This window comes from Ranitomeya variabilis, chromosome 7 (assembly GCF_051348905.1).
Source record: "Ranitomeya variabilis isolate aRanVar5 chromosome 7, aRanVar5.hap1, whole genome shotgun sequence".
Classification (NCBI taxonomy): Eukaryota; Metazoa; Chordata; class Amphibia; order Anura; family Dendrobatidae; genus Ranitomeya; species Ranitomeya variabilis.
In genome coordinates, this window is record NC_135238.1 from 182,367,314 (window position 1) to 182,384,109 (window position 16,796).

Genomic DNA, 16,796 nt, shown 5'->3' on the forward strand with positions numbered 1-16,796 from the left:
GCAGAAGAATGAACCTCAGAGATGACTCTACTGGTCCAATCATCAGGAACAAACAGTCTATCAGGTGGGCAACGATCCGGTCTATCCGCCTGAAACTCCTGCAAGGCCCGCCGCAGGTCTGGAGAAACGGCTGACAATATCACTCCATCCTTAAGGATACCTGTGGGCTCAGAGTTACCAGGTGAGTCAGGCTCAAAACTCCTAGAAAGGGCATCCGCCTTAATATTCTTAGAACCCGGTAGGTATGACACCACAAAATTAAACCGAGAGAAAAATAATGACCAGCGCGCCTGTCTAGGATTCAGGCGCCTGGCGGTCTCAAGATAAATCAAATTTTTGTGGTCAGTCAATACCACCACCTGATGTCTGGCCCCCTCAAGCCAGTGGCGCCACTCCTCAAAAGCCCACTTCATGGCCAAAAGCTCCCGATTCCCAACATCATAATTCCGCTCAGCGGGCGAAAATTTACGGGAAAAGAAGGCACAAGGCCTCATCACGGAGCAGTCGGAACTTTTCTGCGACAACACTGCCCCAGCTCCGATCTCAGAAGCGTCGACCTCAACCTGAAAAGGAAGAGCAACATCAGGCTGACGCAACACAGGGGCAGAAGAAAAACGGCGCTTAAGCTCCCGAAAGGCCTCCACAGCATCAGGGGACCAATCAGCAACATCAGCACCCTGCTTAGTCAAATCGGTCAATGGCTTAACAACATCCGAAAAACCAGCAATAAATCGACGATAAAAGTTAGCAAAGCCCAAAAATTTCTGAAGACTCTTAAGAGAAGAGGGCTGCGTCCAATCACAAATAGCTTGAACCTTGACAGGATCCATCTCAATGGAAGAGGGAGAAAAAATATATCCCAAAAAGGAAATCCTCTGAACCCCAAAAACGCACTTAGAACCCTTCACACACAAAGAATTAGACCGCAAAACCTGAAAAACCCTCCTGACTTGCTGGACATGAGAGTCCCAGTCATCCGAAAAAATCAGAATATCATCCAGGTACACAATCATAAATTTATCCAAATAATCGCGGAAAATGTCATGCATAAAGGACTGGAAGACTGAAGGGGCATTTGAAAGACCAAAAGGCATCACCAAATACTCAAAGTGGCCCTCGGGCGTATTAAATGCGGTTTTCCACTCATCCCCCTGCCTGATTCGCACCAAATTATACGCCCCACGGAGATCAATCTTAGAGAACCACTTGGCCCCCTTTATGCGAGCAAACAAATCAGTCAGCAACGGCAATGGGTATTGATATTTAACCGTGATTTTATTGAAAAGCCGATAATCAATACATGGTCTCAAAGAGCCGTCTTTTTTTGACACAAAGAAAAAACCGGCTCCTAAGGGAGATGACGATGGACGAATATGTCCCTTTTCCAAGGACTCCTTTATATATTCTCGCATAGCAGCATGTTCAGGCACAGACAGATTAAATAAACGACCCTTTGGGTATTTACTACCCGGGATTAAATCTATGGCACAATCGCACTCTCGGTGCGGAGGTAGCGAACCAAGCTTGGGTTCTTCAAAGACGTCACGATAGTCACACAGGAACTCAGGAATTTCAGAGGGAATAGATGATGAAATGGAAACCAAAGGTACGTCCCCATGAGTCCCCTTACATCCCCAGCTCAACACAGACAAAGCTCTCCAGTCGAGGACTGGGTTGTGAGATTGCAGCCATGGCAATCCTAGCACCAAAACATCATGTAGATTATACAGCACCAGAAAGCGAATAATCTCCTGGTGATCCGGATTAATACGCATAGTTACTTGTGTCCAGTATTGTGGTTTATTATTAGCCAATGGGGTGGAGTCAATCCCCTTCAGAGGAATAGGAGTCTCCAAAGGCTCTAAATCATACCCACAGCGTTTGGCAAAGGACCAATCCATAAGACTCAAAGCGGCGCCAGAGTCGATATAGGCGTCCGTGGTAATGGATGACAAAGAGCAAATCAGGGTCACAGATAGAATAAACTTAGACTGTAAAGTGCCAATGGAAACAGATTTATCAAGCTTTTTAGTGCGCTTAGAGCATGCTGATATAACATGAGTAGAATCACCACAATAGAAACACAACCCATTTTTCCGTCTAAAATTCTGCCGCTCGCTTCTGGACAGAATTCTATCACACTGCATACTTTCTGGCGTCTTCTCAGTGGACACCGCCAGATGGTGCACTGGTTTGCGCTCCCGCAGACGCCTATCGATCTGAATAGCCATTGTCATGGACTCATTCAGACCCGCAGGCACAGGGAACCCCACCATAACATCCTTAATGGCATCAGAGAGACCCTCTCTGAAAGTCGCCGCCAGGGCGCACTCATTCCACTGAGTAAGCACAGACCATTTACGGAATCTTTGGCAGTAAATTTCAGCTTCATCTTGCCCCTGAGATAGGGACATCAAAGTTTTTTCTGCCTGAAGCTCCAAATGAGGTTCCTCATAAAGCAACCCCAAGGCCAGAAAAAACGCATCCACATTGAGCAACGCAGGATCCCCTGGTGTCAATGAAAAAGCCCAGTCTTGAGGGTCGCCCCGGAGCAAGGAAATCACAATCCTGACCTGCTGTGCAGGGTCTCCGGCAGAGCGAGACTTCAGGGACAAAAATAATTTGCAATTATTTCTAAAATTCTGAAAACCAGATCTATTCCCCGAGAAAAATTCCGGCAAAGGAATTCTCGGCTCAGACACAGGTGCATGAACAACAAAATCTTGCAAATTTTGTACCTTCGTGGCGAGATTATTCAAACCTGCAGTTACACTCTGAAGATCCATTACAAACAGGTGAACACAGAGCCATTCAAAGATTAGAAGGAGAGAAAGAAAAAAAAAAGGCTGCAGCATAGACAGACTGGCAAGAGGTCCAATTAAGAGCACACTCAAAACTAGAGGGAAAAAGAAAAAAAAAAATCTCAGCAGACTTCTTATTTCTCTCCTTTCTCAGCCAAGGATTTTAACCCTTTAGTGGGCCGGTCAAACTGTCATGTTCTCAATGGCAAGAGAACATAGCATCAGCATATATAGGAACTAGCTCTTGGAAGATGGGAACTGAACTGACCATGAACTAATCTACCGCACAACTAGAAGTGGCCGGGTAGCATTCCTACTTATTATCCCTAGATGCCCAGCGCCAGCCGGAGGACTAAATAATGCTAGCAGAGGAAAATATTAGTCCTAGCTCACCTCTAGAGAAATACCCCGAAAGGAGACAGAGGCCCCCCACATGTATTGGCGGTGATTAAAGATGAAATAACAAACGCAGCATGAAAATAGGTTTAGCAAATTTGAGGTCCACTTACTAGATAGCAGAAGACAGAAAGGACACTTTCATGGTCAGCTGAAAACCCTATCAAAACACCATCCAGAAATTACTTTAAAACTCTGGCATTAACTCATAATACCAGAGTGGCAATTCCTGATCACAAGAGCTTTCCAGACACAGTAACGAAACAACAGCTGTGAACTGGAACAAAAATGCAAAAACAAACATGGACAAAAGTCCAACTTATCTAGTTGTTGTCTAGGAGCAGGAACAAGCACAGAGAAGCTTCTGATAACATTGTTGACCGGCAAGCAACTAACAGAGAAGCAAGGTTATATAGCGACTCCCACATCTTGATGGGAACAGGTGAACAGAGAAGATGATGACACAAGTTCAATTCCACCAGTAGCCACCGGGGGAGCCCAGAATCCAAATTCACAACACACTGGGAACCCAAGACAAAAGTCAGCCAGTACCACCAGTAGCCACCAGAGGGAGCCCAAAAACAGAATTCACAACAGTACCCCCCCCATAAGGAGGGGGCACCGAACCCTCATGAGAACCACCAGGGCGATCTGGGTGCGCCCTATGAAAGGCGCGAACCAAATCAGAGGCATGAACATCAGAGGCAGTCACCCAAGAATTATCCTCCTGACCGTATCCCTTCCATTTAACTAAATATTGCAGTCTCCGTCTGGAAATGCGAGAGTCCAAAATCTTCTCCACAACATACTCCAATTCACCCTCCACCAGCACAGGAGCAGGAGGCTCAACAGAAGGAACAACCGGCACCTCATACCTCCGCAATAACGACCGATGGAAGACATTATGAATGGTGAAAGATGCTGGTAGGTCCAAACGAAAAGATACAGGATTAAGAATCTCCAAAATCTTATAAGGACCTATAAATCGAGGTTTAAACTTAGGAGAAGAGACCTTCATAGGGACAAAACGAGAAGTCCCCAACACGGAGACGATGACCCTCACGACGATGACGATTAGCAAACTGCTGAGTCTTCTCTTGAGACAACTTCAAATTGTCCACCACATGACTCCAAATCTGGTGCAGTCTATCCACCACAGTGTCCACTCCAGGACAATCCGAAGATTCCACCTGGCCAGATGAAAAACGAGGGTGAAACCCTGAATTGCAAAAGAAAGGAGAAACCAGAGTGGCAGAATTGGCCCGATTATTGAGGGCAAACTCGGCCAATGGCAAAAAGGCGACCCAATCATCCTGATCAGCAGACACAAAACACCTTAAATAAGTCTCCAAGGTCTGATTAGTTCGCTCCGTCTGGCCATTAGTCTGAGGATGGAACGCAGACGAAAAAGACAAATCAATGCCCATCCTGGCACAGAACGCTCGCCAGAACCTAGACACAAATTGAGATCCCCTGTCAGAAACGATGTTTTCCGGGATACCATGTAAACGAACCACATTCTGAAAAAATAAAGGAACCAACTCCGATGAAGAAGGCAATTTGGGCAAGGGTACCAAATGGACCATCTTAGAAAAACGGTCACACACCACCCAAATGACGGACATCTTCTGAGAAACCGGGAGATCCGAGATAAAGTCCATAGAGATGTGCGTCCACGGCCTCTTTGGAATAGGCAAGGACAACAATAATCCACTAGCCCGAGAACAGCAAGGCTTGGCCCGAGCACAAACATCACAAGACTGTACGAAGGTACGCACATCCCGAGACAGGGAAGGCCACCAGAAGGACGTGGCCACCAAATCTCTGGTACCAAAAATTCCAGGGTGGCCTGCCAACACAGAAGAATGAACCTCTGAGATGACTCTACTGGTCCACTCATCTGGAACAAACAATCTCCCAGACGGACAACGATCAGGCCTATCAGTCTGAAACTCCTGCAACGCACGTCGCAAGTCTGGGGAGACAGCAGACAAAATCACTCCATCCTTAAGGATACCAGTAGGCAAAGAATCGCCAGAGGAGTCAGGCTCAAAACTCCTAGAAAGAGCATCTGCCTTCACATTTTTCGAGCCCGGCAAGTATGAAACCACAAAATTAAACCGGGAGAAAAATAACGACCAGCGCGCCTGTCTGGGATTCAGACGCCTGACAGACTCAAGGTAAATCAGATTCTTGTGATCAGTCAAGACCACCACCTGATGTCTAGCACCCTCAAGCCAATGACACCACTCCTCAAATGCCCACTTCATAGCCAAGAGCTCCCGATTACCGACATCATAATTTCGCTCTGCGGGCGAAAACTTTAGAGAGAAAAATGCACATGGTCTCATCACTGAGCAATCGGGACTTCTCTGTGACAAAACCGCCCCTGCTCCAATCTCGGAAGCATCAACCTCAACCTGAAAAGGGAGCGAAACATCAGGCTGGCGCAACACAGGGGCAGAAGCAAAGCGGCGCTTAAGCTCCCGAAAGGCCTCCACAGCCGCAGAGGACCAATTGGCAACATCAGCACCCTTCTTAGTCAAATCAGTCAAAGGTTTAGCAATACTTGAAAACCCAGTTATAAATCGACGATAGAAATTAGCAAAGCCCAAGAACTTCTGAAGACTCTTCAGGGAAGTAGGCTGCGTCCAATCACAAATAGCCCGAACCTTAACAGGATCCATCTCAACAGAAGAAGGGGAAAAAATATACCCCAAAAAGGAGATCTTCTGAACCCCAAAGATACACTTTGAACCCTTTACAAACAAAGAATTGGATCGCAAAACCTGAAAAACCTTCCTAACCTGTTGAACATGCGACTCCCAGTCATCCGAAAAAATCAAAATATCATCCAAATACACAATCATAAATTTATCCAGATATTTACGGAAAATATCGTGCATAAAGGACTGAAAGACTGAAGGGGCATTAGAAAGACCAAAAGGCATCACCAAATACTCAAAATGGCCCTCGGGCTTATTAAATGCAGTTTTCCACTCATCTCCCTGCTTAATCCGCACCAAATTATATGCACCCCGAAAATCAACCTTAGAGAACCACTTTGCCCCTTTAATACGAGCAAACAAATCAGTCAATAAAGGCAAAGGATACTGGTATTTGACTGTAATCTTATTCAACAGGCGATAATCAATGCAGGGCCTCAGGGAGCCATCCTTTTTACCCACGAAAAAAAAACCTGCTCCTAAAGGGGATGAGGATGGACGGATATGTCCCTTTTCCAAGGACTCCTTAATATACTCTCGCATAGCAGCATGCTCAGGCACAGACAGATTGAACAAACGACCCTTGGGGAACTTGCTGCCAGGAATCAAATCTATAGCACAATCACAATCCCTATGGGGGGGAAGAGAACTAAATTTAGGCTCCTCAAAAACATCAGAAAAATCAGACAAAAATGCTGGAATTTCAGAGGGAGTAGATGAAGCAATAGAAACCAAAGGTGCTTCCCCATGAGCCCCCCGACATCCCCAGCTTAATACAGACATTGTTTTCCAGTCAAGGACCGGATTATGAGTTTGCAACCATGGCAATCCAAGCACTAAGACATCATGCAAGTTATGCAACACAAGGAAGCGAATCACCTCCTGATGGTCAGGAGTACTACACATAGTCACTTGTGTCCAGAATTGTGGTTTATTCCTAGCCAAAGGTGTGGAATCGATACCCTTCAGAGGGATAGGAACTTCCAATGGCTCTAGGCTAAACCCACAGCGTCTGGCAAAGGACCAATCCATAAGACTCAAGGAAGCGCCAGAATCCACATAGGCATCCACAGTAATAGATGATAATGAACAGATCAAAGTTACAGACAAAATAAACTTAGACTGTAAGGTGCCAATTGCAAAAGACTTATCAGCCTTTTTTGTACGTTTAGAGCATGCTGATATAACATGAGCAGAATCACCGCAGTAGAAGCACAACCCATTTTTACGCCTATAATTCTGCCGTTCACTTCTGGACAGAATTCTATCACATTGCATAATCTCCAGTGCCTGCTCAGAAGACACCGCCAAATGGTGCACAGGTTTGCGCTCCCGTAAACGCCGATCAATCTGAATAGCCATAGTCATGGATTCGTTCAGACCTGTGGGCGTAGGAAACCCCACCATGACATCTTTAACGGCGTCAGAGAGACCTTCTCTGAAATTCGCCGCCAGGGCGCACTCATTCCACTGAGTAAGCACTGACCATTTTCGAAATTTTTGACAATATATTTCAGCTTCATCATGCCCTTGAGAGAGGGCCATCAAGGCCTTTTCAGCCTGAATCTCCAAATTAGGTTCCTCATAGAGCAACCCCAGTGCCAGAAAAAACGCATCCACATTGAGCAACGCAGGATCCCCTGGTGCCAATGCAAATGCCCAATTCTGGGGGTCACCCCGCAACAAGGAAATAACAATTTTAACCTGTTGAGCGGGGTCTCCAGCGGAGCGAGATCTCAGAGATAGATACAATTTACAATTGTGCTTAAAATTCAAAAAATGAGATCTATCTCCAGAAAAGAACTCAGGTATAGGAATCTTGGGTTCAGACATAGGAGCATGTATAACATAGTCTTGGATATTTTGAACCTTAGAAGCAAGAGTATTCAGGTTTGAAGCTAAACTCTGGATATCCATTTCTCAGCAACTGAGTTCTGAGCCATTCAGGGGTTAAGAGGAGAGAAAAAAAAAACAAAAAAAACAGCAGATTGCAATTTTGGCTAGACAGAGCCTCAGAGCAAAAAAAAAAAAAAAAGGTGCCAGAAACTTCTTTTTTCTCTCTTTCTTCAGCCAATACTTTTAATACATTTCGGCCGGCAATACTGTCATGATTCCCAATGGCAGGGAAACAGGGAAAAACGGACTAGCTCTAGGAAGATGGTATCTTAGGTAACCGTGATGCTGAACCTAACACGCAACTAAAAGTAGCCAGGGGGTGTTCCTACGTTGTTCCTAGACACCTCGCGCCAGCCGGAGATCTAGCTACCCCTAGTAGAGGAATACACAGACCTGGCTTGCCTCCAGGGAAACCCCAAAAGTTATAGTAGCCCCCCACATATAATATCGGTTAGGTAAGAGGAAAATACAAACGTAGTATGAATATAGATTCAGCAAAGTGAGGCCCTCTAACTAGATAGCGGAAGATACGAAAGAGGACTTCACGGTTACCTCAAAACGCTAAACAGCCATCCAGAAATTACCTTAGCTCCGTTATCAACTCATGACACCGGAGTAGTAATTTCAGATCACTAGAGCTTCCAGCAGCACAAGAAATATAAATGCATGCTGGACAAAACAAATAACAAAATGCCAAAGATTCAACTTAGCTCAATTGCAGACTTGGAGCAGGTAGCAAGCAACAGAGGAGGTCTAGTAACATTGATTGCCAGCACTAGAATGACTGAGCAGCCAGCCTAAGTAGGAAACTCCCAATTGCCTGATGGAAACAGGTGCACTGGGAACCCAAGACAAAAGTCAGCCAGTACCACCAGTAGCCACCAGAGGGAGCCCAAAAACAGAATTCACAACAGACTTGTGCCCAAACAGTGGTTTACCCCCACATATGGGGTATCAGTGTACTCAGGACAAACTGGGCAACAACTATTGGGGTCCAATTTCTCCTGTTACCCTTGTGAAAATAAAAAATTGCTTGCTAAAACATCATTTTTGAGAAAAGAAAAATGATTTTTTATTTTCACGGCTCTGCGTTGTAAACTTCTGTGAAGCACTTGGGGGTTCAAAGTGCTCACCACACATCCAGATTAGTTCCTTGGGAGGTCTAGTTTCCAAAATGGGGTCACTTGTGGGGGAGCTCCAATGTTTAGGCACACAGGGGCTCTCCAAACGCGACATGGTGTCCGCTAATGATTGGAGCTAATCTTCCATTCAAAAAGCCAAATGGCATGCCTTCCCTTCCGAGCCCTGCCGTGCGCCCAAACAGTGGTTTACCCCCACATATGGGGTATCATCGTACTCAGGACAAATTGGACAACAAATTTTAGGATCCATTTCATCCTGTTGCCCATGTGAAAATGAAAAAATTGAGGCTAAAATAATTTTTTGGTGAAAAAAAAGTACTTTTTCATTTTTACGGATCAATTTGTGAAGCACCTGGGGGTTTAAAGTGCTCACTATGCTTCTAGATAAGTTCCTTGGGGGGTCTAGTTTCCAAAATGGGGTCACTTGTGGAGGAGCTCCAATGTTTAGGCACACGGGGGCTCTCCAAACGCGACATGGTGTCCGCAAAAGATTGGAGCCAATTTTTCATTCAAAAAGTCAAATGGCGCTCCTTCCCTTCCAAGCCCTGCCGTGCACCCAAACAGTGGTTTACTCCCACATATGAGGTATCAGCGTACTCAGGACAAATTGTACAACAAGGTCCGTGGTCCAGTTTCTCCTTTTACCCTTGGGAAAATAAAAAAATTGTTGCTAAAAGATCATTTTTGTGACTAAAAAGTTAAATGTTCATTTTTTACTTCCATGTTGCTTCTGCTGCTGTGAAACACCTGAAGGGTTAATAAACTTCTTGAATGTGGTTTTGAGCACCTTGAGGGGTGCAGTTTTTAGAATGGTGTCACTTTTGGGTATTTTCAGCCATATAGAACCCTCAAACTGACTTCAAATGTGAGGTGGTCCCTAAAAAAAATGGTTTTGTAAATTTTGTTGTAAAAATGAGAAATCACTGGTCAAATTTTAACTCTTATAACTTCCTAGCAAAAAAAAAAATTTGTTTCCAAAATTGTGCTGATGTAAAGTAGACATGTGGGAAACGTTATTTATTAACTATTTTGTGTCACATAACTCTCTGGTTTAACAGAATAAAAATTCAAAATGTGAAAATTGCAAAATTTTCGCCAAATTTCCGTTTTTTTTTCACAAATAAACTCAGAAATTATCGACCTAAATTTACCACTAACATGAAGCCCAATATGTCACGAAAAAACAATCTCAGAATCGCTAGGATCCGTTGAAGCGTTCCTGAGTTATTACATCATAAAGGGACACTGGTCAGAATTGCTTTCAATTTCAACTTCCGTACCTTTTTCCACCTCCTCCTCTAATTCCCAGACTCATCAAGAATATCAAGGCAGAAGGAGGTTGTCACTCTAGAGGCTCCAGACTGGCCCAGAAGAGCATGATACGCAGGCTTAGTCAACCTACTCAAATATGTACCCTAGAAACTCCTGGACCAACCAGCCCTACTCTCGCAAGGTTCCATCATCCACCATAATTCTTGGTCTCAATTTAATAGAATGGCTGTTGAAGCTGCAGTCCTGAGAGAGGCAGGCTTCTCATCTCAGGTCACACAGACCATGGATTAAGGTGAAGAAACCCTCGTCCTCACGCATTTATCATCAGACCTAGAAGGCCTTCTTTCACTGGTGTGAAGACAGCCACACAGCTCCCATTGTCTTTTTCCCTTCCATCCATCCTGGAGTTGTTACAATCAGGGCTAGAGTACAGTTTGTATCTTAGCACCTTAAAGGGTCAGGTCTATACTCTTTCAAATGTTTCAACGGTATTTTGCCTCTCGTCCCCATGTCAAGATCTTCCTTCAGGAAGTTTCTCGCCTAGCGTCACCGTATCGTCCTCTTGTGGATGAGTGGCACCTTAAGCAAGTTTTGAACGTTCTTCGGGGACCCTCCTACAAACACATTCAGGCAATTGCGTCTTCCCTTCTCTACGGGAAAGTTGAATTCTTTGTTGCGATCACTTCCATGAGAGGGTCTCAGAATTAGCAGCTCTTTCCCTGCAGCTCTCCTTTCCTCATCCTCCACAAGGACAAGACGGTACTGCGACCAGTTCCTTCATTTCTTCCAATTGTAGTCTCTCTGTTCCATATCAACAAGGATATTGTCCTTATTCAATCTGCCCGTCCTTTGGAAAGGTCTTTCCACAAGCTGGACCTACTTAGAGCCATACGCTTCTACCTCTCAAGGACAGCATCCTTCCGACGTTCGACTGCCTTGTTTGTCATTCCTGGGAGTTGTCGTACAGTACTCCCTGCCTCCAAATCTGCTATTGTCTGCTGGATCTGTTGGGCTATACTGGAGGCTTATCGAGTTAAAGATAGACGACCACCACCGGGAATGAGAGGTCACTCCACCCATGCGATGGGGACTTCCTAGGCCGTTCGCCACCAAGTCTCTGCAAGCCAGATTTGCAAATCCGCTATCTGGTAATCCATTCATACATTCGCAAAATTCTACAGGGTACATACCTACGCCTCGGCTGATGCTGGTCTAGGTAGAAATTTGTGCAAGCGGCGGTAGTCCGTCGCTTGACCTGGTTTGAGCACGATATTCTGTTCTGTTCCCTCCCTTCGGACTGCTTTAGGACATCCCATGGTTACCTGTGTCCCCAATGAAGCAATAAAGAAGGATTTAATGTACTCACCATAAAATCTCTTTCTTGGAGCCTTCATTGGGGGACACAGCACCCTTCTTGGTTTGTGCCTACGTTGGGCCTGTGTATAGTTTTTTGTTGTTGCTTCTCCAACTGCTTTTTCCCTAACTGACCAGCTTTAGGCCAGCTGGTGGGTGTACCCTGATGATGAGGAGCTAATTTTTTTTGCTGTTGAGCGTCAGCCTCCTAGCACCTAGCAACAGCAGCATACACCCACGATTACCTGTGTCCTCAATGAAGGCTTCAAGAAAAAAAAAACAAAAAAAACTTTATACCTGGCAATACACTACTAATTAACCCCTTCACCCCCAAGGGTGGTTTGCACGTTAATGACCGGGCCAATTTTTACAATTCTGACCACTGTCCCTTTATGAGGTTATAACTCTGGAACGCTTCAACGGATCTTGGTGATTCTGACATTGTTTTCTCGTGACATATTGTACTTCATGATAGTGGTAAAATTTCTTCGATATAACTTGCGTTTATTTGTGAAAAAAACGAATATTTGGCGAAAATTTTGAAAATTTCACAATTTTCCAACTTTGAATTTTTATGCCCTTAAATCACAGACATATGTCATGCAAAATACTTAATAAGTAACATTTCCCACATGTCTACTTTACATCAGCACAATTTTGGAACCAAAATTTTTTTTTGTGACGGAGTTATAAGGGTTAAAAGTTGATCAGCAATTTCTCATTTTTACAACACCATTTTTTTTAGGGACCACATCTCATTTGAAGTCATTTTGAGGGGTCTATATGATCGAAAATACCCAAGTTTGACACCATTCTAAAAACTGCACCCCTCAAGGTACTCAAAACCACTTTCAAGAAGTTTATTAACCCTTCAGGTGTTTCACAGGAATTTTTGGAATGTTTAAATAAAAATAAACATTTAACTTTTTTTCACACAAAATTTATTTCAGCTCCAATTTGTTTTATTTTACTAAGGGTAACAGGAGAAAATAGACCCCAAAATTTGTTGTACAATTTGTCCTGAGTACGCTGATACCCCATATGTGGGGGTAAACCACTGTTTGGGCGCATGGCAGAGCTCGGAAGGAAAGGAGCGCCATTTGACTTTTCAATGCAAAATTGACTGGAATTGAGATGGGACGCCATGTTGCGTTTGGAGAGCCCCCGATGTGCCTAAACATTGAAACCCCCCACAAGTGAGACCATTTTGGAAAGTAGACCCCTTAAGGAACTTATCTAGATGTGTGTTGAGCACTTTGACCCAACAAGTGCTTCACAGAAGTTTATAATGCAGAGCCGTAAAAATAAAAAATCATATTTTTTCACAAAAATGATCTTTTCGCCCCCATTTTTTTATTTCCCCAAGGGTAAGAGAAGAAATTAGACCACAAAAGTTGTTGTGCAATTTGTCCTGAGTACGACGATACCCCATATGTGGGGGTAAACCACTGTTTGGGCGCATAGCAGAGCTCGGAATGGAAGGAGCGCTATTTTACTTTTCAATGTAAAATTGACTGGAATTAAGATGGGATGCCATGTTGCGTTTGGAGAGCCCCTGATGTGCCTAAACATTAAAAACCCCCACAAGTGACACCATTTTGGAAAGTAGACCCCCTAAGGAACTTATCTAGATGTGTTTTGAGAGCTTTGAACCCTCAAGTGTTTCACTACAGTTTATAACGCAGAGCCGTGAAAATAAAAATTCTTTTTTTTTTTTTCACAAAAATGATTTTTTAGCCCCCAGTTTTGTATTTTCACAAGGGTATTAGGATAAATTGGACCCCAAACGTTGTTGTCCAATTTGTCCTGAGTACGCCGATACCCCATATGTGGGGGGGAACCACTGTTTGGGCGCATGACAGAGCTCGGAAGGGAAGGAGCGCCATTTGGAATGCAGACTTAAATAGATTGGTCTGCAGGCGTCACATTGCATTTGCAGAGCCCCTGATGTACCCAAACAGTACAAACCCCCCACAAGTGACCCCATATCGGAAATTAGACCCCCCAAGGAACTTATCTAGATGTGTTGTGAGAATTTTGAACCCCCAAGTGTTGGGGTAAACCCCTGTTTGGGCACATGGGAGAGCTTTGAAGGGAAGGAGCACTGTTTTCCTTTTTCAACGCAGAATTGGCTGGAATTCAGATCGGATGCCATGTCCCCCTGATGTGCCTAAACAGTGGAAACCCCCCAATTATAACTGAAACCCTAATCCAAACACACCCCTTACCCTAATCCCAACAGTAACCCTAACCACTCCTCTAACCCAGACACACCCAACCCTATTCCCAACCGTAAATGTAATCCAAACCCTAACCCTATCTTTAGCCCCAAACCTAACTGTAGCCCCAACCCTAGCCCTAACCCTAGCAATAACCCTAGCCCTATCACTAGCCCTAACACTAGCCGTAACACTAGCCCTAACCCTAGCCCTAACCCTAGCCCCAACCCTAACCCTAGCCCCAACCCTAGCCCTAAACCTAGCCCTAACCCTAGCCCCAACCCTAGCCCTAACCCTAGCCCTAACCCTAGCCCCAACCCTAGCCCTAACCCTAGCCCTAACCCTTGCCCTAACCCTTGCCCTAACCCTTGCCCTAACTCAAGCCCTAACCCTAACGGGAAAATGGAAATAAATACATTTTTAATTTTTTTATTTTTCCATAACTAAGGGGGTGATGAAGGGGGGTTTGATTTACTTTTATAGCGGGTTTTTTAGCGGATTTTTATGATTGGCAGCCGTCACACACTGAAAGACGCTTTTCATTGCCAAAAATATTTTTTGCATTACCACATTTTGAGAGCTGTAATTTTTCCATATTTGAGTCCACAGAGTCATGTGAGATCTTGTTTTTTGCGGGATGAGTTGACGTTTTTATTGGTAACATTTTCGGACACGTGACATTTTTTGATCGCTCTTTATTCCGATTTTTGTGAGGCAGAGTGACCAAAAACCAGCTATTCATGAATTTCTTTTGGGGAAGGCGTTTATACCGTTCCGCGTTTGGTAAAATTTATAAAGCAGTTTTATTCGTCGGGTCAGTACGATTAAAGTGATATCTCATTTATATCATTTTTTTTATGTTTTGGCGCTTTTATACGATAAAAACTATTTTATAGAAAAAATAATTATTTTGGTATCGCTTTATTTTCAGGACTATAACTTTTTTATTTTTTTGCTGATGATGCTGTGTGGCGGCTCGTTTTTTGCGGGACAAGATGACGTTTTCAGCGGTACCATGGTTATTTATATCAGTCTTTTTGATCGCGTGTTATTCCACTTTTTGTTCGGCGGTATGATAATAAAGCGTTGTTTTTTGCCTAGTTTTCTTTTTTTTCCTTACGGTGTTTACTGAAGGGGTTAACTAGTGGGGCAGTTTTATAGGTTGGGTCGTTACGGAAGCGGCGATACTAAATATGTGTACTTTTATTGTTTTTTTATTTTATTTAGCTAAAGAAATGTATTTATGGGAATAATATTTTTTTTTCTTTATTTAGGATATTTTTTTTACACACATGTGGGGAATTTTTTTTTTACTTTTTTACTTTGTCCCAGGGGGGACATTACAGATCATTGATCTGACAGTGTGCACAGCACTCTGTCAGATCGACGATCTGCTGTGCAGGGCTGCAGGCTTACCAGCGCCTGCTCTGAGCAGGCACTCGGTAAGCCACCTCCCTCCCTGCAGGACCCGGATGCCGCGGCCATCTTGGATCCGGGACCTGCGGCGAGGAGGGAGGTAGGAGACCCTCGAAGCAACGCGATCACATCGCGTTGCTCCGGGGGTCTCAGGGAAGCCCGCAGGGAGCCCCCTCCCTGCGCGATGCTTCCCTATACCGCCGGTACACCGCGATCAAACATGATGCCGGGGGTTAATGTGCCGGGGGCGGTCAGTGACCGCTCCTGGCACATAGTGCCGGATGTCAGCTGCGATATGCAGCCGACACCCGGCCGCGATCGGCCGCGCTCCCCCCGTGAGCGCGGCCGATCGCGTATGACGTACTATCCCGTCGGTAGTCATACGGGCCCACCCCACCTCGACGGGATAGTACGTCAGATGTCAGGAAGGGGTTAAAATCTGTTTAGGATGCCTACAGCAGAGGTGCGTGTATGCAGCAGAGCTGTGAGTGTGTAATCATACAGCAGAGTGGTTTGTGTATTTCTAGGGCGCTTTTTATAATAAGGCATGTCCTATCAAATCAACCACAATAAAAGTTACATTCTTATTGATCATATTTTGTCAGTCATTCAGACATTTAACCATTTTATATTCTATTTAGAATGTATTTCAAGAATTTATTCAACTAAATACATTTGCTAATTTTCCTTTACTTGTAACCCTTAGATATCCTATAAAGCATTAAAGAGAAAATAAAGTTACCGTATACCTAAGTGCATTTGAGATGTATTCTGACACACTTTGGATGACAGGAGCACTCAATTCTTTCAAAACATCCTCCAAAATCTCTTCTAGGACATGAGCCACATCCTGCACAAAACATCAAAACACAATGCTACAAACGTCTGTTATATTACCTATACACATTAGCCAAAGTTGATGAAAATGTATTATTACAACCAAAATTCATTGGTTGCAAGTGCATGGAGTTTCACCCGGATGGACCAATGTCTGCAATTAGTGGTTATGAGTAGTGTTGAGCGATATCGTCCGATACTTGAAAGTATCGGTATCGGAAAGTATCGGCCGATACCGGCAAAGTATCGGATCCAATCCGATACCGATACCAATACAAGTCAATGGGACTCAAGTATCGGACGGTATCCCTGATGGTTCCCAGGGTCTGAAGGAGAGGAAACTCTCCTTCAGGCCCTGGGATCCATATTAATGTGTAAAAGAAAGAATTAAAATAAAAAATATTGCTATACTCACCTCTCCGACGCAGCCTGGACCTCACCGAGGGATCGGCAGCGTTGTTTGCTTAAAATTCGCGCGTTTACTTCCTTACGTGAAGTCCCGGCTTGTGATTGGTCGCGTGCCGCCCATGTGGCCGCGACGCGACCAATCACAGCAAGCCGTGACGTAATTTCAGGTCCTTCAGGATTTCAAAATTACGTTCTGGCTTGTGATTGGTCGCGTCGCGGCCACATGGGCGACGCGACCAATCACAAGCCGTGACGTCACGGGAGGCTGGACACGCGCGCATTTTAAAATCTCGGTATCGGTATCGGAATTCCGATACCCGCAAGTATCGG

At 44.5% G+C, this 16,796-nt stretch overlaps 1 protein-coding gene across 1 annotated transcript in view; it reads right to left on the reverse strand.

The window, feature by feature from the left end:
• LOC143786274 (germinal-center associated nuclear protein-like) overlaps positions 1-11,549 on the reverse strand; it is a 73,948-nt gene extending 62,399 nt beyond the window's left edge. The window contains exon 1 of the mRNA XM_077275550.1: positions 11,428-11,549. Coding sequence (XP_077131665.1) covers positions 11,428-11,549 — 122 coding nt within the window. The remainder of the gene's footprint in view (positions 1-11,427) is intronic.
• Positions 11,550-16,796: the final 5,247 nt, after the last annotated feature.